General features: G+C 47.9%; 2 protein-coding genes and 1 long non-coding RNA gene across 7 annotated transcripts in view; 1 reads left to right on the forward strand and 2 right to left on the reverse strand.

Annotated features, from left to right (window-relative positions):
* Positions 1-23,878, forward strand: part of ralgps1 (Ral GEF with PH domain and SH3 binding motif 1) — a 197,615-nt gene that overhangs the window by 94,329 nt on the left and 79,408 nt on the right. The window lies entirely within an intron of this gene.
* Positions 1,639-22,073, reverse strand: angptl2 (angiopoietin like 2). 2 transcript variants are annotated; one of them, XM_012969751.3, is made up of 5 exons: positions 20,961-21,060; positions 12,969-13,842; positions 7,555-7,748; positions 4,216-4,486; positions 1,639-3,578 (listed from the first exon to the last, which is right to left on the reverse strand). In XM_012969751.3, exons 2-5 carry the CDS (start codon positions 13,783-13,785, stop codon positions 3,379-3,381), a joined length of 1,482 nt encoding a protein of 493 aa, XP_012825205.1. In that variant the 5' UTR covers positions 13,786-13,842; positions 20,961-21,060; the 3' UTR covers positions 1,639-3,378.
* On the reverse strand, positions 8,510-9,623 carry LOC116406641. Its single transcript, XR_004219719.1, has 2 exons — positions 8,888-9,623; positions 8,510-8,591 (listed from the first exon to the last, which is right to left on the reverse strand). It is a non-coding gene; the product is annotated as an uncharacterized LOC116406641 (long non-coding RNA).

Below are 23,878 nucleotides of genomic sequence, written 5' to 3' on the forward strand. Positions count from 1 at the left end.
TTACAAGGTCCAAGAGTAGAGAAATGGATACCTACACACAGCTTTCAATAGCAATTACATTCACACGTAACTATAAAACCGATGAAGATGTGTAATGGATGTATATCGGAAAGTTGCTTAGAATGATATTTTCTTACATGGGGGCAAAATTTTAGTTTGGGGTTTTATATCCCCTTTAAGATAGGATAGAGTATTACTGTCCGGAATAGACAATAAAACCATGCAAGTTGCCTAGACAGAGCCGTAAGTCTGACGGAAATTAAGGCCATGCTTTCAGTACGATTTGAAGATAAATAATATTTTTTTTGCCTGAGGGGATTCTGGGAACTGTAGTTCCACAGCAGCTTTTCATTGAGAGAGTGCTGACATTTAGCATGTAGTCACCACAATCTGTTCAGCAGATGTTCGCTAACTCCTTGGGATGCTTGTCCGGTCTTTCAAGGAAGAACCTTTCCGGTCTTTGCCGCGCTCGGGTACGGATTAGCTTTAATGCCTTTAGCAGCCTCTTTGCACATAAGTAAAAGAAATCAAGGGCCACGTAATAAAGTGCTTTATCGGAGATGTGAGATCTTTCTACCGCGCCTGTGTTTATTCTTCCACTGTGCGATTCAGGCAGTCTGTGTGTCCTTTATCCTGCTTAATATAATACAGGTATAGGATCTCCTATGCGGAAACCCGTTATCCAGAAAGTTCCAAATTACGGAAAGGCCGTCTAATTTTTAAAAATGATTCCCTTTTCTTTGTAATAATAAAACAGTACCTGTACTTGATCCCAACTAAGATATAATTACCCCTTATTGGGGCAGAACAGCCCTATTGGGTTTATTTAATGGTTAAATGATTCCCTTTTCTCTGTAATAATAAAACAGTACCTGTACTTGATCCCAACTAAGATATAATTACCCCTTATTGGGGCAGAACAGCCCTATTGGGTTTATTTAATGGTTAAATGATTCCCTTTTCTCTGTAATAATAAAACAGTACCTGTACTTGATCCCAACTAAGATATAATTACCCCTTATTGGGGCAGAACAGCCCTATTGGGTTTATTTAATGGTTAAATGATTCCCTTTTCTCTGTAATAATAAAACAGTACCTGTACTTGATCCCAACTAAGATATAATTACCCCTTATTGGGGGCAGAACAGCCCTATTGGGTTTAAATGATGTTTAAATGATTTTTAGCAGACTTAAGGTATGGAGATGCAAATTACGGAAAGATCCCTTATCGGGAAAGCCCCAGGTCCCGAGCATTCTGGATAACAGGATCCTATACATGATCATCATGCTGCCCATACTGCCCATGGGCAGTAACCCATAGAAACCAATCAGTTATAGGCTTTTTCCAGCCAGCTGCAGGAGGAACAATGAATGAAACTATTTGGTTGCCATGGGTTACTGCCCATGGGCTAATTTGCCCAGTGTTGATAAATGACCCCCCCAGTGTTCAGAGGTATGTATCTGCCCCAACTTTACTCAGAGATTATGTTTCCAGCGGATACAGAACAGCTTGGTTACTTAAACTGGTGGGGGTTGGGCTTAGTAGATCTCTACCAACTTCCTGTTTAGTGATATCCTATACATACAGTCATCCTTGACATTTAAAAAGGAATTCACCCTCCAAATAATGATTCTTGGTGAAAAATGATGATTCATTTTATTCCCAGTTTGATTGTTTTACACTCGGCACGTGGCTACATACCAACAATTTTTGTTTTGGTGTCAGCCAATCAAGCGCAGGGTGGGGAAATAACAGCTCTGTTTAACGTCCCAGAATTGCATAATATTTATTATTGTTTTTCTTCATTCTTTTTTTTTTTTTTTTTAACCCTGTACCTCGTACTGTACTGGAAATGATCAAAAATATACACCTTGACTTATAAAAAGCGATGAACATTTCACTCCATCGGGTGAATTTTTGTTCCTGGACGATCTCATATATTTTTTGAGTGGGTGAAACAGGAGAGCTGGGTTCCAAATCGTTTAGTCTTAGGCTTATGGCCCACGGGGAGACTTATTGGCCATTGCGGCCGACTAAACTCCCCACAAACGCTAAGTCGCCCATGAGAAAACTCATGAGAACACTTCTGACTTTGGAAAAGACGAAGCAACGCATTTGCCTTTCCACCGTCGGTGGAAAACCATCTTGAGAAGATCATGGTGAGAAGACCCATGGTGGCCAAGGACGTCTTTGTAAACTGGCCTGTACCTTCCATTACCATTCATATTCTACTTACACACAGTTTAAATATTATTTGGCACCCATCGTTTGCCTGCAAAGGAGGATAGCCTTTTATTACCCCAAAAGATATAGTCCTTCGTAGATGGGACACGAACCGTGTCAAGATATAAGAAACGTCAAAAGCAGAGATAATATTCATAGGTACATGAAGGTATGTTGTGTATTTCTTTTGTCTGTAAAAATATATATTTACACATATCTCTAAATACTGTACAGGTAGATTTGTTGGCTTTTAAAGCATAATGTGTCCTTCCCTGATCAGATACATGGATAGAAGAAGTCACGGTTACGTAGAGTAGCATACGGAGACAGTACATTGGGAGTGAAGGGAAGCTAGGAGTGTGGTGGAACGTGTCTAAGTGCTGATAGTTCTAAAGGTGGCCATACACCTTCAGATCCGATGTCGCCAAGCGAGCGGATCTTCTCCCGAAATCCCCCACCTACCAGTGGGCGATATCAGGAGAATCCAGGCTAATTCAATCGTTTGGCCCAACGAAGGGTATAGGCAAAGTCGGTTCGGGGGCCGCATCAACGAGCCAATGCAGTCCCCGATCTGACTAGACTTTTTAACCTGCCCGATCGATATCTGGCCAATTTTGGCAGCTAGAATCAGCCCGTGTATGGGCACCTTTACTCGGAAGGGGAGGTAAATACATCTTGCTCGTTGACTGCAAAGACTCGCCGTCTTTGACAAACCAGAAGGAGGAACGTTGAGTACAAAATGTTATAATGAACGTATAAGAAATGGATTAAGTACTAACACCTAAGTTATTGCTACAAGACTTCGTGGGATGTCCTCTCCTGCGTCGTTGAGATAATACACGGTGCTTTGGATTAATACAAGCGCTGCCCTACGTACATGCCAACAAAAGCTATGTATAATGGGTGTGCAATTGGCGTGAATGGGGTGCAAACGGGTCGTTCTGGGACCTTAAGAGGGTGAGGCGTGTCTGGTTTGGGTTGGTATGCTCCCTTGCAGGAATGGCTTGTGGAGAGGTCAGAAACGGATCGACAATAAAATATACAGCACTTTACAGTACGGGTGTTCGCGGACAGTAAAAGTCTCTGTAGTCACAGAAGCAAAGTCTTTCTATCCCTTTTCCGATGCCAGAACTTCATTCAGATGGTTACGGTTCCTAGTGGAAAGTGTTGGGATTGGGCCTGATCATCATGACCACTTTCTTTAACGAGTATGACCCCCCTCTGAATTCGGCCCAGTAAACTCCATCTTGGTACCGGCTACGGTAGTGTCCTCCTCTGTACCAGACGCCGTTGAGGTTGGAGTGAGCGCAGGCGTTGTACCACCAGCCGCCCTTCTGATAGTGAGCGCAGTTTCCTGAAAGAGACAGAGGTTTCTAAGGTGAGACTGCACTTAACTGAGGAGTAAAAAATGCAGAACAGAAGAAAATGGAGCCTTCTGGTGGCAGGAAGCCAAAACCAACGATCTTCTGTATCTCTTAAAGTGCTACTAGCGCACACAACAAAAAAAATGAGATTTCTGGAAACAAGTCAGGGAATATGTTATCCCGACTCCCCCCCGAGTGGAGCTCTATCTTGCCAAGGTTTGAAAGAAAACGTGAAACATTCTATCCCAGAGGATCTGATGGAAAGTCTGACTTCACCTTGGCTTGATGTTCCTACGTTAGATCATCTTTCCGAAATGATCTTTAAAGGGAATCTATCATCACGTTATTTTTTCGTGTTTTACGAGCCAGTTTTGTCTGTTAACACATGTTTTTTAGGGGCCACTAAAAGAAAAATGAATGTATAGTCACTGATGTATATGTAATATTTCCCAAGTCCTGACCCAAGTCAAGTATTGTGACGTTACTCGTAGCCTGGTTCTATTAACCAGCCACGTTTGCCCTATAGTAGACTTGTTTTGACCCAAACATATAGTCAACCATCTACCAAGGTTCTAATCAGGTACCCAAATAAAGGTCATAGTTGCACCAAGGTTCTACATTTTGTACCTGAATACACGTCGTGGTCCCTGTCCAGTGTGGTGAACTGTTTGCCGTTGTGCCAGGTGAAAGAGTCCCCAGCATTGCCGTGGTAGCGACCCAACCGAAGCTTGTAGTATTCGCTCTCCGGCTCCAGGCGGAAGCTGGCGTATTCGGCAAACACTTTGCGGCCCGACCAGTCCTCCATGGTGACCAGCAGTTTGTAGTTGTCTTGGTTTGTCAACCAGTAGATGTTTTCCAGGCCCAGCCAATATTCACCGTCAATGTTGCCGAATCCATGCTGAATAGAATAAGAGAGAGCAAACATTTAGTAAGTCAAGCTCGGACCTTGTTCTAAGGAACTCATCTGGGTTTGATGGGCTTATCTACTTCTTATCTACAGTAGGGAGAGTAAGAACATAGACTTTAACCCTACTTCTCCCCCTGGCAACCAATTAAATTTAGTAAATCATGCTTGGACCTTGTTCTGAGAAACTAATTTGGGCTTGATGGGCTTATCTACTTGGAATGTAATTTTATTTCCAATAGGGAGAGTAAGAACATAGACTTCACCCTACTTCTCCCCCTTTCAACCAATTGAATCTAGTAAGTCAAGCTTGGACCTTGTTCTAAGGAACTCATCTGGGCTTGATGGGCTTCTCTACTTGGAATGTAATTTTATTTCTAATAGAGAGAGTTAGAACATAGACTTCACCCACTTCTCCCCCTGTCAACCAATTAAACTAAGGGAAACTACAAACCAGTAATAAATATGGCCACCGTTAACAGGATGTAGCCCCCAGTATGTAATTGTAGCCATGTCCACATTCAGCCCTGAGTACACTGGCTAAGAAGTAGATTCAGGGTCAGACTGGGGGGTGCAGTTGCCCCCGCCAGCTGCGTCCCCTAACCCCCACCCGATTTTTCCTGTTGTCCCGGTGACCCAGTCCGACCCTGAGTAGATGGGTTATGGCAGTAGGTTGAAGTATAGATGGGCGGCAGCAGGATAGAATGGAAGCAGTCAGAGTTGGTTAGAGAGCTCCACATTCCAAGCGAGACATTTTTACAAGGTGCACCATAGATCCCTGACAGTGTGCTAGACGGACACAGCCCCGCGCTTTCCTAACAAGATCACTGGAAAAAAAGAAGAATCTGGAAAAGCGTTTAAGGCTCAACTAAAGCCCGGCTCCTGTTTGAGAGATTAGCAAGAAGAGCCCTTAAGTCTTCCCTTCCTTGAACGTGGCCTGGAACACGTGTCCAACAGCTCGTTCCTAAGCAAATGGTGGCTCAGTGCAGCAAGGCTTCGAGGAAGCCCCTGTCTCTCTACAGGAACTGTCTCGCCCGTGTCCATGGCTCATACTTTCTTCACGTACACGGACTGAGTTATCATCTTATTATGGCTTTCCAACCTGCCTTTGTCCCACTCCAGGACCTGTACATAAAATGGGCATTCGATGCTACCAACTAACCCAACTCTATGTAGAAAGGCAGAACTTGGTACTGATAGCAACTATGTTCTCAATGGCCGTCGGTTCCTTCATCCTAACTGCCTGTTCAGCACTGACTCTACGGGCTCCACAGAAGAAGACCGACCAAGAAAGGAACAGGGGCAGAACCTTTTTCCCACTGTTGTCAAGGTCTACTCATTTAGAACATAGCAGTGGAATTTGGGCAGGCACGTGGTTGGCTAAAATCGCAAACCACCTTTGTCATTAAAAAGCTTCCTGGTTCTAATGTCTCAGGCACTTCTGGGTAACGGTGGCCATACTCTGTAAGATCGGCTCATTGGCGAGGTCAATGAGCAGATCTTCTCCACCTAAGGTGGATATTGGGCTAATTCAGTCTTTCGGCCAACGATTAAATGAAACAGGTGGGCATAGGCGCTGTCAGACCAAGGACCGCATCAACAATCCAATGGCAGAACCATTAACATCATCAAAGGCCTCCCTGGTTCTCCTATAAAGTCAGATGGCTGCATGTTGTTCTCCAGAGAAGAGGTCTAAGGCAGTGATCCCCAACCAGTAGCTCATTAGCATGTTGCCCCCAGTGGTCTAAAAGTAGGTGCCCATTGGCCTCAAAGTAGGTGCCCATTGGCCTCAAAGTAGCTGCCCATTGGCCTCAAAGTAGGTTCCCATTGGCCTCAAAGTAGGTTCCCATTGGCCTCAAAGTAGGTGCCCATTGGCCTCAAGTAGGTGCCCATTGGTCTCAAAGTAGGTGCCCATTGGTCTCAAAATAGGTGCCCATTGGCCTCAAAGTAGGTGCCCATTGGCTTCAAAGTAGGTGCCCATTGGCCTCAAGTAGGTGCCCATTGGTCTCAAAATAGGCGCCCATTGGCCTCAAAGTAGGTGCCCATTGGTCTCAAAATAGGCGCCCATTGGACTCAAACTAGGTGCCCATTGGCCTCAAACTAGGTGCCCATTGGTCTCAAATAGGTGCCCATTGGCCTCAAAGTAGGTGCCCATTGGTCTCAAAATAGGCGCCCATTGTCCTCAAAGTAGGTGCCCATTGGCCTCAAGTAGGTGCCCATTGGTCTCAAAATAGGTGCCCATTGGCCTCAAAGTAGGTGCCCATTGGCCTCAAAGTAAGTGCCCATTGTTCTCAAAGTAGGTGCCCATTGGCATCAAAGTAGGTGCCCATTGGCCTCAAAGTAGGTGCCATTTTTATATTTCTGGCTTGTAGACCAATTTTGGAAGCCCCAACACAGTTTTACTCCAAGCAGAGCCTCCTGTAGGCCAGCAATCCCCATGGGGCTACCAAGTGGCCAATCACAGGCCTTTTTGGCACCCCCAAAGAGCTGTTTTCATGCTTGTGTGGCTCCCCAACATTAGTGTGAGTCACGAGTACAAAAGATAGGGAATTCTAAGGCAATAAAGTTGGGTGGGACACGGGGTGAAGGTCTAAACTCAGAAGTGTCCGTTGGCCCAAGGAAAGGCTTTCAGGATACTCCTGTTCTACTCTGCGTCCAACCGTGTGATGTCATGGGCGGTGTGTGTCCAATTGTGATGACACAATCTCTAAGGAAGGAAATCTTCCAACACCACAAGCAAATATTTGCCCTTTCGCGTTGTGTAACCGATGGCTGAACTTCCAAACCGGCTTGTGAATCTGGGTAGGAACAGCCAAGACCACATTTGGAGTCTCTGCGATGATGTTTTTATTCTACATCGGCACAAATATCGGCAAAATTCATCTTATCCTCAATATACTACAACTGTACTATGTATGTGCCTTTATATGGGCCCAGAACCCCTCAGTGACTGCTAATATCCTTATCGTTTACAGTAGGGGGTACAATATTCCAGCCATGTGCCTTTTTATGGTCACATGGAATGGGGTATGGGGATACAGACTGAGAGAACATCCGCTCACCTTGTAAGTTTCCCAGTTCCTGAAGAAGTTGACGGACCCGTCCAAGCGCCTCTGGATGACAGTCCAGCCCCCGGGGTCGTGCCGCTGGTCGCACCACACCTGCATGAGTCGGTTGGTATTCTCGGGTTTCACTAGGTATATGCTGCTGGTGTCGTGCCCATCCTCCAGGGCTTGCAGACAGTCTTTCCAGGGCCCTTAGAGAGAAAAGAGACAGGTGGTTACAAGAGGAACATCTCTTGGTGAGGGAAGGTTGGACCTCTGGACCCAGGGAAGCCACCAGCTGAGATCTATGAAGCCTTCTCAGTAATAGGAGTGGAGGAGTCTGTGCAAGACCAGGGAGTTCATATACGGGACAATGAGTGGAACAGACCTGGTGTTATTGCCACTGGGACCAGTTGACAGACACGACCCCCCCACGTTGGGCCACCTGAAACCCGAGGAATCTACGTGCAACTCTGACAGGAGGAAGAATTTGGGACTGGAGTGTTTGTGCTGTTTAAATGTAACATTCCTGAGAGTGGAATTTGGAACCTTCTGAGTGGATGTGGAGCTGCCCCCCCCTCATCTGGCAGGGAGCTGGGACGGAAAGCGGCCGCTGGCCAGAACCGCGCAGAACAAATAGCGGTGCAAAGCGGAGTCTCTCGGTACAGAAGGTTCTGCAGTCTATGAATAGTGTCCCACACAGGTGCACTGACTCTCTTGTACCCCTCTACATGCCATGACCTGACTCTCTTGTACCCCTCTACATGCCAAAGCGGAGTCTCTTGGTACAGAAAGTGCTGCAGTCTATGAATAGTGTCCCACACAGGTGCACCCAGGACTCACGCACCTGTACCCCCTCTGTACCCCTCTACATGCCACAACCTGTACCCCTCTGTACCCCTGTACCCCTCTACATACCATAACCTGACCGTCTGTACCCTTCTACATGCCATGACCTGACTGTCTTGTACCCCTCTACATGCCATGACCTGACTCTCTTGTACCCCTCTACATGCCATGACCTGACTCTCTTGTACCCCTCTACATGCCATGACCTGACCGTCTGTACCCCTCTACATGCCATAACCTGACTCTCTTGTACCCCTCTACATGCCATAACCTGACTCTCTTGTACCCCTCTACATGCCATAACCTGACTCTCTTGTACCCCTCTACATGCCATAACCTGACTCTCTTGTACCCCTCTACATGCCATAACCTGACTCTCTTGTACCCCTCTACATGCCATAACCTGACTCTCTTGTACCCCTCTACATGCCATAACCTGACTCTCTTGTACCCCACTACATGCCATAACCTGACTCTCTTGTAGCCCTCTACATACCATGACCTGACTCTCTTGTACCCCTCTACATGCCATGACCAGACTCTCTTTTACACCTCTACATGCCATGACCTGACCCTCTTTTACCCCTCTACATGCCATGACCTGACTCTCTTGTACCCCTCTATATGCCATGACCTGACTCTCTTGTACCCCTCTACATGCCATGACCTGACTTTCTTGTACCCCTCTACATGCCATGACCTGACTCTCTTTTACCCCTCTACATGCCATGACCTGACCGTTTGTACCCCTCTACATGCCATAACCTGACTCTCTTGTACCCCTCTACATGTCATGACCTGACCGTCTGTACCCCTCTACATGCCATAACCTGACTCTCTTGTACCCCACTACATGCCATAACCTGACTCTCTTGTACCCCTCTACATGCCATGACCTGACTCTCTTTTACCCCTCTACATGCCATGACCTGACTCTCTTGTACCCCTCTACATGCCATGACCGACTCTCTTGTACCCCTCTACATGCCATGACCTGACTCTCTTGTACCCCTCTACATGCCATGACCTGACTCTCTTGTACCCCTCTACATGCCATGACCTGACTCTCTTGTACCCCTCTACATGCCATGACCTGACTCTCTTGTACCCCTCTACATGCCATGACCTGACTCTCTTGTACCCCTCTACATGCCATGACCTGACCGTCTGTACCCCTCTACATACCATAACCTGACCGTCTGTACCCCTCTACATGCCATAGTCTGACCCTCCTGTACCCCTCTACATGCCATGACCTGACTCTCTTGTACCCCTCTACATGCCATAGTCTGTGCCACTCTCAGTGCCAGTCTGTATGTGCCCTTTAGCACAGCTGCCTGTATTAATGCATGAACAGTGGGGTAAATACCCTGTACAACGACTGGAAACCTGGGGGGGGCATCTCAATGGTAACCCCCCCCCCCACCCCAGTAGTTTTAATTTTACTTGTCCTTTAATAACATGAAAAGGTTGAACCGTGGAATCTTTTCTTCCTGTGTTGGAATAAAAACAAATCCCATTTTTATTGTTATTGGATAATGATATTATGGAAAGTTCTCCCAGCTGCACAGCATCTCCTGAGCGAGGCTGCCATACTGATCCCCAGACTCCCAGGGTTTGTATTTAATGGGACTTGTAGGCCCCGGGCAGTGGGCGCGCCCAGAATTCCACATAGTACAACTGTGGGACCTCACTGTCTGTACCAGCCTCACCCCCTGCCAGTTAGTGGGTGCCGGGCATGTCAGAACTGCTCCCAACTCCCATTACCTACCCAAATACAGCTACACAGCACCCAGCCTGTCAGTGTGGGCAAAGGGCACGACTCTCCCCTCTCCCCCCCAGGGTCTGGCACAATGCTATAACAGGCTATGCTGTACCCCCATACTGTACTGTCTAAGGGAAACACTATGGCACCTCCCTCCCATATGTATAAATACAAATATACAGAGAGGGAATGTTCTGGGCACACAATAAGCTGTACCCCCATACTGTACTGTCTAAGGGAAACACTATGGCACCTCCTACCCATATGTATAAATACAAATATACAGAGAGGGAATGTTCTGGGCACACAATAAGCTGTACCCCCATACTGTACTGTCTAAGGGAAACACTATGGCACCTCCTACCCATATGTATAAATACAAATATACAGAGAGGGAATGTTCTGGGCACACAATAAGCTGTACCCCCATACTGTACTGTCTAAGGGAAACACTATGGCACCTCCTACCCATATGTATAAATACAAATATACAGAGAGGGAATGTTCTGGGCACACAATAAGCTGTACCCCCATACTGTACTGTCTAAGGGAAACACTATGGCACCCCCTACCCATATGTATAAATACAAATATACAGAGAAGGAATGTTCTGGGCACACAATAAGCTGTACCCCCATACTGTACTGTCTAAGGGAAACACTATGGCACCTCCTACCCATATGTATAAATACAAATATACAGAGAGGGAATGTTCTGGGCACACAATAAGCTGTACCCCCATACTGTACTGTCTAAGGGAAACACTATGGCACCTCCTACCCATATGTATAAATACAAATATACAGAGAGGGAATGTTCTGGGCACACAATAAGCTGTACCCCCATACTGTACTGTCTAAGGGAAACACTATGGCACCCCCTACCCATATGTATAAATACAAATATACAGAGAAGGAATGTTCTGGGCACACAATAAGCTGTACCCCCATACTGTACTGTCTAAGGGAAACACTATGGCACCTCCTACCCATATGTATAAATACAAATATACAGAGAGGGAATGTTCTGGGCACACAATAAGCTGTATCCCCATACTGTACTGTCTAAGGGAAACACTATGGCACCTCCCTCCCATATGTATAAATAGAAATATACAGAGAAGGAATGTTCTGGGCACGCAATAAGCTGTACCCCCATACTGTACTGTCTAAGGGAAACACTATGGCACCCCCTACCCATATGTATAAATACAAATATACAGAGAAGGAATGTTCTGGGCACACAATAAGCTGTACCCCCATACTGTACTGTCTAAGGGAAACACTATGGCACCCCCTACCCATATGTATAGATATAAATATACAGAGAGGGAATGTTCTGGGCACACAATAAGCTGTACCCCCATACTGTACTGTCTAAGGGAAACACTATGGCACCTCCTACCCATATGTATAAATACAAATATACAGAGAAGGAATGTTCTGGGCACACAATAAGCTGTACCCCCATACTGTACTGTCTAAGGGAAACACTATGGCACCCCCTACCCATATGTATAAATACAAATATACAGAGAAGGAATGTTCTGGGCACACAATAAGCTGTACCCCCATACTGTACTGTCTAAGGGAAACACTATGGCACCCCCTACCCATATGTATAAATACAAATATACAGAGAAGGAATGTTCTGGGCACACAATAAGCTGTACCCCCATACTGTACTGTCTAAGGGAAACACTATGGCACCCCCTACCCATATGTATAAATACAAATATACAGAGAAGGAATGTTCTGGGCACACAATAAGCTGTACCCCCATACTGTACTGTCTAAGGGAAACACTATGGCACCCCCTACCCATATGTATAAATACAAATATACAGAGAGGGAATGTTCTGGGCACACAATAAGCTGTACCCCCATACTGTATTATCCCTATGGATAGGGTTGCAGCTGGCTGATGGGAAAGGGGCAAATCTAGACAGATTACTTGTTGAACCCTCAGTCATGGTAATGTGAAACCTAGGTTGTTTAAACAAGGGCAAGTGGGGGCGGGGGTTTGTCTATACCATTAGAGTAAAGTAGGAGCCCATATGAATGAGGATGTGACATTTAGGAGTTGCGGGTCACTCAGATCATTCTCTGGCTGTTAGTTGCCCAGAGCTAAAGGGAACCAGACATTAAAGGGAAAGTTAAAGGGAACCAGACAAGTCCATCCCAGGCCCAGCAAGGCCTAAAGGTAAAGGTGGCCATAAATGACTTTGGGTTTATCCAAGCCCAGGGGGTTATTACTGTTTGGCCTGGACAGCCACATAGATAGCAGCAGAGCAAAACCCTTTGTTTGCCCAGCTCAGCTCTGATTGGCTTACAACAAATCCATATCTCTGGGATGATTTCCCTTCTAGAGTCCTTTCTGGGACATGATCCCCTGGGAAACAGACTGTTGCCAAACAGCAGCTCCGAGGCGCAGAGCCAGCACCGTGCTATGTACTTCCTGAGCTCATTAGTCTAACGACGGGCCTCCAAATGGCACTGCGAGCCAGAACTAAAGGGAAATGTTTGTGTTGGCCTTCATATCCACTCATGGGACCCACCGGTGGGACTTACCAGAGGGCTTGTCTGTGGTGTTGGAGTTGCTGAGGGTATAGATGAGGGTTAGGGTGGGAGGGCAGCTTACAAAGTGATGGAATGGCCTTCATATCTACTCATGGTACCCACCGGTGGGACTTACCAGAGGGCTTGTCTGTGGTGTTGGAGTTGCTGAGGGTATAGATGAGGGTTAGGGTGGGGGGACAGCTTACAAAGTGATGGAATGGCCTTCATATCTACTCATGGGACCCACCAGTGGAACTTACCAGAGGGCTTGTCTGTGGTGTTTGAATTGCTGGTGAATAGAGGCATGGTGGGCAAGGGAGGTGGCAAGACCTTCAAATTCTGATCTCCTTGAATCTCGTTGGTCGCTATTTGGTTGATGCGGTTGTAGTTGGGAGGGTTATAGACCTTGTTTGGCTGCTGGGGGGGCTGGGCTATCGGCTTGGTTTGCACCGGGGGCGTCTTTTTACAGTGCTCCTCCAGTTGGGCGATGACGATGGACTGGTTGCTGGCCAGCGAGGCCAAGTGCTGGTACTTGTGCTCCAGGTCCTTGTACTTGTTGGTGAGCTGCAGCATCTCGGCCGTCTGGTTGAGGACCTTGTTCTCCAGCTGAGACAGCTCCAAGGCATTGTCCCGTTTGCGTATGATCTCGTGCAGCAGCTGCATGTACAGTTGGGTGACCCGCGAGTTCATGTTGCGGCTCTCCTTGCGCAGCAGCTTCACCTCGTTGACGATGCCACCATCCACCTCCACCATCTGCTGGAGGGCCTCGATCTGCCTCTTCTGCTTCAGCAGCTCGCTGTTCAGCAGCTCCACCTCCTGCTTGTGCACCCGGGTCTCGTACACGGGCTCCTGCTCCTTGGAGTTGACGCAAATGGCCCCCGTCACCCTCTGCTGGGGCACAATGAAGGTGTAGGTGCACTTGTCATGTGACTCCGCCGCCGCCGCCCGTCTCTCCCTGTTCAGGTAAATAAACTCCTGCTCCGTCCCTTCGCTGCTCTGGAATTCCTGGGTGTTGCCCCCGTACGTGCTCCTAAGTGCCACGAAGAGGAGCAAAACAGAGATCCTCAGGGGTATCATTGTCTTGTGGTTTGGGGGGGGCAGCAAGCAATAGACTTGGGTATCCTCTGTGAATATCTGCGGAAAATAAAGAAAAAACGAGTTACAATGGGGGGGATCAGATAGGGTCTGTGCCACTGTGACAGAATGCTCTGTTATACAGATAGCTAGAATCTCAGCCATAAAGCAGGGCAGGACTGCTGCTTACAATGGGGGGATCAGATAGGATCTGTGCCACTGTGACAGAATGCTCTGTTATACAGATAGCTAGAATCTCAGCCATAAAGCAGGGCAGGACTGCTGCTTACAATGGGGGGATCAGATAGGATCTGTGCCACTGTGACAGAATGCTCTGTTATACAGATAGCTAGAATCTCAGCCATAAAGCAGGGCAGGACTGCTGCTTACAATGGGGGGATCAGATAGGATCTGTGCCACTGTGACAGAATGCTCTGTTATACAGATAGCTAGAATCTCAGCCATAAAGCAGGGCAGGACTGCTGCTTACAATGGGGGGATCAGATAGGATCTGTGCCACTGTGACAGAATGCTCTGTTATACAGATAGCTAGAATCTCAGCCATAAAGCAGGGCAGGACTGCTGCTTACAATGGGGGGATCAGATAGGATCTGTGCCACTGTGACAGAATGCTCTGTTATACAGATAGCTAGAATCTCAGCCATAAAGCAGGGCAGGACTGCTGCTTACAATGGGGGGATCAGATAGGATCTGTGCCACTGTGACAGAATGCTCTGTTATACAGATAGCTAGAATCTCAGCCATAAAGCAGGGCAGGCCCCGGGAACCGGTTAAATCAATTAGCGGCCACTTGAGCTGCGATTTTTCATTTGCCCCAAGAGCTTACAGCGGGTCGGCCCGGGGGCACTGAGGCCGGAGAGGCTACAGGCTAAATAGAAAGGATCCCGATGGCTTAGGAACCAGAGTAAAGGGCAAGTAATATTCATTTCCTTTGCTGATCTATTGGCCAACTGTCATCTTCGGTCTTGACTTGCGTTGTAGGGTCCAACTGGGTTGATTAGTGACCTTGGGCAATGGGTTGCGGTCCTTGTTCTGCTGCCAAGGAGCCTCTGCTACCCAGAATGCATAGCTGTGCCTAAGGACTCTGTGCTGCCTCCGTTCCGTTCAAAGGAAGGGTAACGCTTTAAACTGTCGACTCACTACTGTAAACATTCCCAGAATTCCCCTGGGCCTAATGGGCTTTCCGAGCCAGCGAGCGTGACTAAGAGCTTGTTCCCGGGCCACGACCCGATTGTTTTGCCATTAATGAACCCGATGTAAAACCCGCCGTTTGGCCTAATTGATTGGAGTTTGATTGGAGTGAATGGAAATGTGGCAGTCGGCGGGGAGGGCTGGCAGTTAGAGAATGTGAGCAATGCTGCATGGCGGGTTCATTGTACATGTCAGTTACACGGGTGACGGCATGTGTTTATCCGTATGTGCCACGGCGTGTTATCGGGATGCGCGTTGCTAGGCGACAGTCGCTGTTGTACCTCCGCTTCCTATTGAGTCTGTTTATTGTTTCTGCCTCGTTATAAATACAGAGATATAAACATAATTAGGGAATTGGGCCCCGTCAGTCATTCCATGTCCCCTCGGCCTAATATTTACCCTTATTTACACAAGCCATTGGCCGCCTAAACTCACATCAGTTACAGCTGGGATGTCCGATGGTCAACTACAACTCCCAGCAGCTACAGGACCTGAGCTCCCAATCCAGTCAAGGCTTCTACCTCTCCTCAGCTTCTCCTCTCCTATGGCCAACGTCTCTCCTCCAGTACCCACCACCTGCTTAGGTCAGGGACTACATCTAAAACCCAAGGCTAAAACATCTCAACCCAAGGCTAAAACATCTCAACCCAAGGCTAAAACATCTCTACCCAAGGCTAAAACATCTCAACCCAAGGCTCAAACATCTCAACCCAAGGCTCAAACATCTCAACCCAAGGCTCAAACATCTCAACCCAAGGCTCAAACATCTCAACCCAAGGCTCAAACATCTCAACCCAAGGCTCAAACATCTCAACCCAAGGCTCAAACATCTCAACCCAAGGCTCAAACATCTCAACCCAAGGCTAAAACATCTCAACCCAAGGCTAAAACATCTCAACCCAAGGCTAAAACATCTCAACCCAAGGCTAAAACATCGCAACCCAAGGCTAAAACATCGCAACCCAAGGCTAAAACATCGCAACCCAAGGCTAAAACATCTCAACCCAAGGCTAAAACATCTCAACCCAAGGCTAAAACATCGCAACCCAAGGCTAAAACATCGCAACCCAAGGCTAAAACATCGCAACCCAAGGCTGCCTTGGGCCCTAACATTCTTCTTCCATTTTCCACCACCAAGTACTGTGAGAGTAAAGGTGGCCATACACGGTAAGATTGCTCGTTTGGTGAGGTCATCAAACGAGCAAATCTTTCCCGTGATATGGCCACCTTGGGTGGGCGATATCGTGCTTATGCGATCGTTTGGCCCTAGGGCCAACGATTGGATTTCAATTAAGGGGATAGGGAAAGCCATAGTGAAGACTGCATCAATGAGCCAATGGGTTCTCAGATCCGACAAAAAATCAAGCCTGTCCAATCGACATCTGGACAGTTTTTGGCCAGATATTGGTCGGGGAGGCCTGTTGCCCATGTATGGCCCCTGTGTGGTCATCAAGTTATTGGTCATTGTATGGAGCCAGTCCATCATCTAGAGTGACCTTGTCAGAAGAGGACCTCATGAATTCATTATCTAATGAGACTAAACAACGTAGGTCTCTCACAAGTGTAGTCACAATGCCCCCATAGAAGTCCATAATCAGAACACCCTCACAAAGTTCCTTTATGGCTGGAGTTGGCTTGTTCACCATAAAACTATTCTGCTCAATGAGGTTACATGAGTCACATATGTACGTTCTTGGCCAAATGTCTATTTCCCATCACACCGGGGGCCTTGTGGTTGGGGAAGGAGACACAGTATAGGCCTGTGGTTATCATCTATGAGAGGCAAGTTCTTGCCCAGTCAGCAGAAAGGAATACCATACAGAGGCCTTAGTGCCCAGTGAAGAACCGTAACCGGGCAAGATGCCCCACCTGTCAATGCCCTCAAATTGAGTAGATGTCAAAAAAATGGTGGGGGTTTATATTTAAAACTTTCTCTTTCCAAAAATACCAGCTCTAAATAGCATCAGTTGTGTAGGGACCCCCCCCCCCCCCTCCCGGCAGCAGTTGATTTGCTCCGGGATTACTGGGGGTGGAAAGGGCATTTGTGTCGGGAGTATTTGTGGAGGCCACAGTGGGAGCATCTCTGGCACTTTCTCTTCTCACATATGGTGGAGTCGTTTTCCCTGCTTAGATAGAGAATCCCCCACTCGGAGAGCAAATATTTTCCTTTCTGCTGCGTGGTCCACCAGGGTCCCCTGGTTCCTCATGTATTGTTCTCTACTGAGGCCATTACAGTAATGTTGGTGGGGTTCCCAGCATGCATCTGGGGCAGCTATGTTCTGATGGCGAGCCTGAATCCCTCCCTTCCTCCAATGGGTCAAAGGCCACTGTAACTAACAGATACGATGCTCCTCAGTGGAAGGACCTTTATAAAGAGACATCATCGAACCTGCTAGTCGTTGCTATGTATTGCCCTAGGCTAGCAACCCGAGAATGTCCAATAGGGCACAAGCTGTCATTCCTATGGGAAACCTGAGATGGGACAAGGAAGTTGGGCTCCATCTGTTGTTATGTCAGGAGAAAGTGTCTACTATTTCAGTAGAGGTTCTTCAAACAATGGTATCTTGGGATTCCAAGGAGGTTTTGGCCGCTGTTAAGGTGCCCATACACGGGCAGATTTTAGACTTTAGACCAAATTGGCAGCCTATCTGCCTGTGTATGGGCACCCCCAACCGGCCTCCCCGACCAACATCTAGACTAAAATTGGCCAGATCTTGATCAGGCAGATTTTCCGTCGGATCTGGGACTACATTGGATCGTTGATGTGGCCCTCAGTTTAATTAGATTTAATTAGATTGTTTGGCCCTAGGGCCAAACGACCGAATCAGCCCGATATCACCCACCTTAGTTGGGCATATCGGGAGAAAATCCGCCCACCTGGCGACCACGTAAAGGGGCAGTAGCCATGAAATCAGCTGACCCCGGCCATTCTGGGGTCCCTTGGCATGTACAGATTGCCACTGGTTCTCAGTATTTCCAGCAGTTGAACTTGCGGGGCACATTGGGCTTCCTGCTGTACAACACCGGGTATACGGCAGCACCCTTCTCCCCATATACATGTATTTATTGTTATATACGTGTAGATAACGGACAGCGGCGCAGAGGCTGGATACCATATAATTGGCCCCCGGCCGAGAGAGAGCTGGGCGACCCACAATCCCATCTGCCGCTGGCGTAATGCAGGAACAATCGCTATAGTCAGACAATGGCTTATTGTTCCAATGGGGATTCCATTCTGTCGGGATTATTTTGATTGGACCGGGGCCCCTGATGCCCCCGAAGGGAACTAGAAAGAACAGCACAGGCTGATGAAAGCTCTCATTGCATGCTGGGAGTTGTAGTTCAGCTAACATAACAAGCAGCTGTTATACGTCCTGCCAGGAATGTAATAGGAATAGCAATGAGATCTGCCCCCTTAAGCCCCCCCTCTCCCGGGACCCCCCCCCAGACAGCAGAGGTCAGAGGCAGATAAGGGAGGTCGTGGGTTACTTTCTCTCCTTCCCCCCCTAGTGTCTGGCAGCGACCTGACGGGTTGGGCATCTAACTGCCCCAACTGCCCTCTGGCACAATGGGACAGAATCCTAATAGAGTTACATTACAGCACCAACCCCAGGGCCCCCCCACACTTTCTATAGGTGCCCCCCCCCCCACATTGCCCTATCCCTATTGGGGCCACACACCACCCTAAGCTTTGTTAACCCTTTAGGTGCCATTTCCCTATTTTCTGTTTATTCAGTAGTCACAGCTGTCTCTTTGTGTTAACCCCCGGCAAATTACAAGGGGGGTGGAGGGGGGGTGTTAACCCTATAGGTGCCACACACCATCCTGCTCTTTTTGTTTAGCAGCTCTCCAGTTTGGAATTTCGGCAGCTATCTGGTTGCTAGGGTCCAATTTGACCTAGCAACAAAGCAGCAGTTTGAAACAGAGACAGGTATATGAATAGGGGAGGGGCTGAGAATAGAAAGATAAGGAATAAAAAGTAACAACAATAAAACTGGAGCCTCACAGAGCAATAGGTTTTGGCTGCTGGGGTCAGTTATCCTGTTGCTAGGGCTCAAATTACCTTAGCAACCACGGAGTGGTTTGATTGAGAGACTGGTATATGAATTGGGGAGGGGCTGAATAGAAAGATAAGGAATAAAAAGTAACAATAACAATAAAACTGGAGCCTCACAGAGCAATAGGTTTTGGCTGCCGGGGTCAGTTATCCTGTTGCTAGGGCTCAAATGACCTTAGCAACCACGGAGTGGTTTGAATGAGGGACAGGTATATGAATATGGGAGGGGCTGAATAGAAAGATAAGGAATAAAAAGTAACAATAACAATAAAACTGGAGCCTCACAGAGCAATAGGGTTTGGCTGCCGGGGTCAGTTATCCTGTTGCTAGGGCTCAAATGACCTTAGCAACCACGGAGTGGTTTGAATGAGGGACAGGTATATGAATAGGGGAGGGGCTGAATAGAAAGATAAGGAATAAAAAGTAACAATAACAATAAAACTGGAGCCTCACAGAGCAATAGGGTTTGGCTGCCGGGGTCAGTGACCCCCATTTGAAAGAGTCAGAAGAAGAAGGCAAATAATTTAAAAAAAACTATGCAAAATAAAAAATAAAGACCAATTGAAAAGTTGCAAAGAATTGGCCATTCTGTAACATATTAAAAATGAACCTGAAGGTGAACCACCCCCTTTAACTCTGTAGCTGCCGGAATAGAGGGCAATGTTATGGACCGTACCCCCAGTAAGGGCTTCCCCCGAACCCCCTGCTCAGGGGAACATGGAAAGTTTGAGGGGACAGAAGTATCTGATGGTGCTTTGGTTCCATGGTACCCAGAGGTGTCGGTGCCGTTGAGGTTCCATTGTACAGCAAGCACGGGGTGAGTGGGCAGGGGATAGAGGGTGCAAGGCTAGCGCTGAGTAGGACAGTGGGACACTAGGTGACATCTGGTTTATCAAAATGCAGTTGGGTCAGTGACATTATAGGGACTCAGTGGGGCCACACAGGGGGGGGGGTCTCCTTTAGCTGCATCTAAGGCTGAACCTCCAAGATCTTCTCTTTGTCTGCACCTGGGGCTTCACCTTCATTGGGACCCCTCGCTACCTTTATCTACTACTTATCCCCTTGGATCTTCTCCCTAGCTTCATCTACTAATTGTCCCCTCCTGTATCTCCCTCTAGCTTCATCTATCACTTCACCTACTCTGGGTCCTCTCTTTATCTGCATCTACTTCTTATCTCCTCTTGGATCTTCTCTCTAGTGGCATCTAGGGATTTATCTACCTTGAGGGCTCTCTCTTTACTACTTATCTCCTTTATCTTCTTCTGAATCTTCTACTTAGATGCAGTTTGGACTTTTTCTACCATAAAAATCCTCTCTGTCTGTATTTTCTACTTATCTCATCTCTGATCCTCTCTCTGTAGCTTCATCTAGTGCTTGTGTCCTCTAGGATCCTCTCTCTAGCCACATATAGGGCATAACTTATCATAGATCCTCTCTCGGTCTGCATCTGGGACCTATATTCTCCTTGATCTTCCGTCTATCTGCATCTAGGACCTATCTTCTTCTGGATCTGTCCTCTATCTGCATGTAGGACCTATCTTCTCCTGGATCTGTCCTCTATCTGCATATAGGACCTATCTTCTCCTGTAACTTCTCTCTGTCTGCATCTAGGACCTATCTTCTTATGGATCTTCCCTCTATCTGCATCTGGGAGTGGACCTATCTTCTCCTTGATCTTCCCTCTATCTGCATCTAGGACCTATCATCTACAGGTATCTTCTCTCTGTCTGCATCTAGGACTTATCTTCTTATGGATCTTCTTTCTGTCTGCACCTGGGACTTATCTCTTCCTGGATCTCCTCTCTATCTGCACCTGGTGTTTCACCTATCTTAGATCGTCTCTCTATCTGCATGTAAGACTTATCTTCTCCTGGGTCCTCTGTCTATCTGCACCTAGTGTTTCACCTACCTTAGATCGTCTCTCTCTATCTGCATGTAAGATTTATCTTCTCCTGGGTCCTCTGTCTAGCTGGGTTTAGCTGTTCTTGGATCTCCACTCCAGTAGCCTGTAGGGCTTACCTCTCCCTAGATCTCCTCCCTGGCTACAGCTTGGGCTTAACTCCTCCCGAACCCTCTCTGGCAGCCCTCGCAGCTTAACTCCTCTCTGCCACTGCAACTCGGGATTAACACTCCGTGGGTCGGCACTTGGCTACATGTAGGGCTCCTGGGGAACCTTTGTAGCCACCAAAGTTTCTCGGTTCCTGTACGATGATCAATCAGCCACGGAATGGCCAAGTACAAGTAAAAGGAGCTGCGTGTAGAGTGAAGGGTGCTTAACCCCTTTATTAGCCACAGAGAGTGGCATTAACTCTACAGTGTCTGCGGCTTCTGTTATTAACTAGGATTAACTCCTCCAGAAACTCTCACCATAACTCTTTCTAGGGCTTAACCCCTCCTTCTCCAACTGCATTGACTCCAGGATATTCTGTCTGCATCTCAACTACCCCTGGACCTTCTCTCCATAGTTTTCAACTTCAACACCCAGAGGGACACAGGTTGCCCTTCCCTGGGTGCTGGGGTGCCCAAATGGGGGGAGACATCACAGAACATTATGGGATCCCTTGTTACCATAGTGATAGCAGCTTGGGGATCCCATCGTTATGTGTAAGGGTTAATGGCATGCAGCCCAATAGTGGAAGCACCTAGCTGGCATTGTTAGCGCTCGAGGTACGAGGCGGTGTTAGTTCTCTCCTGAAGCTGAAACAGGGTCACTCTTACCCCCTTCTCCTCTTCGGTTGTCTCTCGGAAGCCCCTCAGCTGTCCCGCGGCTCCATCTCCTCCGATCTCGTGTCTATCGGCGACTCTTTAACCCCCCCCAAAGTTCCCTTCCAATCCCGGTATTCCCGACGCTCAGACTGGGCGGCTGCGCTGATCCCTGCGCATTTCCAGGTCAGGGGCAGGAGAAGAGCTTGTGGGGCAGAATGGGACCCTGGTCAGCCAGCATTGCCCCCCCCAGGACTAATGATGCCCCACATCCATAATCTCCAGGAAGAGCTCGGCAGCCTTATTTGAACTCCGGCTCTATTGTAGGGACTGACATGCTGGGGGGGAAAGGAAAGCTCCCATCCAACGTGCAGGCAGCTCTCTCACTCTGGTTGGACGGAGTCGCTCCCTTTCCCCCCCCCCCCTCCTCTTCTTCCCCTCCCACCAGTGCTGAGGGACCCAGGATACACAGGCAGCCTCCCCCCTGGCCACTAGCACAGGGGCTGCCTAACTGCCAGCCGTAGCCCGGTGATGTCATATTCCCCCCCCCTTGTGCATTTGGCATGCTGGGCGGCTGCCGCTCCATGGCACAAAAGCACCTGGGAGCAGTGCAGGGAGTCTCTCAATTAACCCTTTTGCTGCAGTTCCTTTCTGCCTGCTGCTGTCCCGTAGAGCTTACTGTCTAAATTCCCCACCCCAGGTTAACACAGGACCCCCCCCATCCCAAAGTCAGTCTGACCGAGCCTATCCCCCCCCCCCCACTGACAGAATGATGGTCTTTCCCACTCCGTTCATTTCCTGTCCTGCAGAACGGAAAGTTGCCCCTGGCTCCCTGTCGTTAGGATATTGGGTTACTCATAGGGTATTACTGGCCGGCTGCTGTAATTGGCTTATTTTTGGATCGAAGCTTTATTCGTAGGTTGGGTAAAAGGCTGACTCAAGTCAGGGGCGCCAGGGCAAAGAGGGGCCCCTTAATACTCAAAAGGGTAATTTGAGTGGGGTAGGTTTTGGGATGGGCTATGGGGCAGTGGGGCAATTGGAACAGGGCCCCTGCTACCCCCCACCCTGAAACTATCTGCCATCCCATAACTACCGCTCCCACCACTGCCAGACTGCTGCCCCCCGGGGAGGGGCACACCCACAGCGCCCCCTGTAGTTACACCAGTGTGACAAATGGGCTAGTAAGTGGTTTGCCCTGGGTATTTACTCTCTGTTCCTGGGTGAATAGTGGGCGTTCTGGCCAAACGGCCAACTCTAGTGCCTATTTCTTCCATTCATGCCACCCCCCTTGAGCTCCCTTAATAGCCCCTATGAGTTCTGTTCAGTTGAAACCCCCGAGACCCCTTAAAAATAGTGCTACGGACCATCAGGGAGACAGGGTATCCCTATGTAACGTATGATATGTAATAAAAGTTGACATTTAGCCTTTATGATGCCACAATGGAGCCCCTGCTGCAAACCCACGTCCATTGTGGCGTCATAAATGGCAATTGTGTAATTATTAAGTCCCTGTCTTGGACACATACAAACTGTACATCACAGAATATCCATTGTACTTCCATGTGTCTGTGTGCAAGTCCGAAAATAGGCAACCCCCCGCCCCCCACAATTAATATTGTTGACATTTAGCCTTTTGATGCCACAATGGAGCCCCTGCTGCAAATCCATGTCCATTGTGGCATCATAAATGGCAATTGTGTATTTAATAAGTCCCTGCCTGGGACACATACAAACTGTACATCACGGAATATCCGTTGTTCTTCCATGTGTCTGTGTTCAAGTCTGAAAATAGGCAACCCCCTGCCCCCCCGCAGGCCTGCAGTCACAAAGGGATATAAGAACATTTATTACAGGATAGTATTCATGTTTTATTTATGTTCTATTAGTATTGGCAGGGATTCTACATCTGTTTAAAGCCTCTATAGTGGGAAATGACTTTTTTTTTTCTCTCTCTAAAGCGGAGTGGAACAGTTGGGAGACATCTGGAAGGGGAGAAATGTAACAGTTGACTAAGACGTCTCTATAAAAGGCGATGAGACGGCCGCAAATAGGTGTAAAATGCCCACAAACAGTGGCAAAGGAATAGGTAAATACTGCCGAACTCATAGATCTAGCCCTTAAAAT

The sequence above is a fragment of the Xenopus tropicalis genome, chromosome 8 (assembly GCF_000004195.4).
Source record: "Xenopus tropicalis strain Nigerian chromosome 8, UCB_Xtro_10.0, whole genome shotgun sequence".
NCBI lineage: Eukaryota > Metazoa > Chordata > Amphibia > Anura > Pipidae > Xenopus > Xenopus tropicalis.

Excerpts from the sequence above, each read along its gene's own strand:
- angptl2 (XM_012969751.3), bottom strand. The coding sequence starts at position 13,785 with ATGATACCCCTGAGGATCTCTGTTTTGCTCCTCTTCGTGGCACTTAGG. Across the intron at positions 7,749-12,968 it reads CACCACAGACAAGCCCTCTG|GGCCCTGGAAAGACTGTCTG; the intron begins GTAAGTTCCACT and ends TTTCTCTCTAAG. Across the intron at positions 4,487-7,554 it reads GGAACTGGGAAACTTACAAG|CATGGATTCGGCAACATTGA; the intron begins GTGAGCGGATGT and ends TATTCTATTCAG.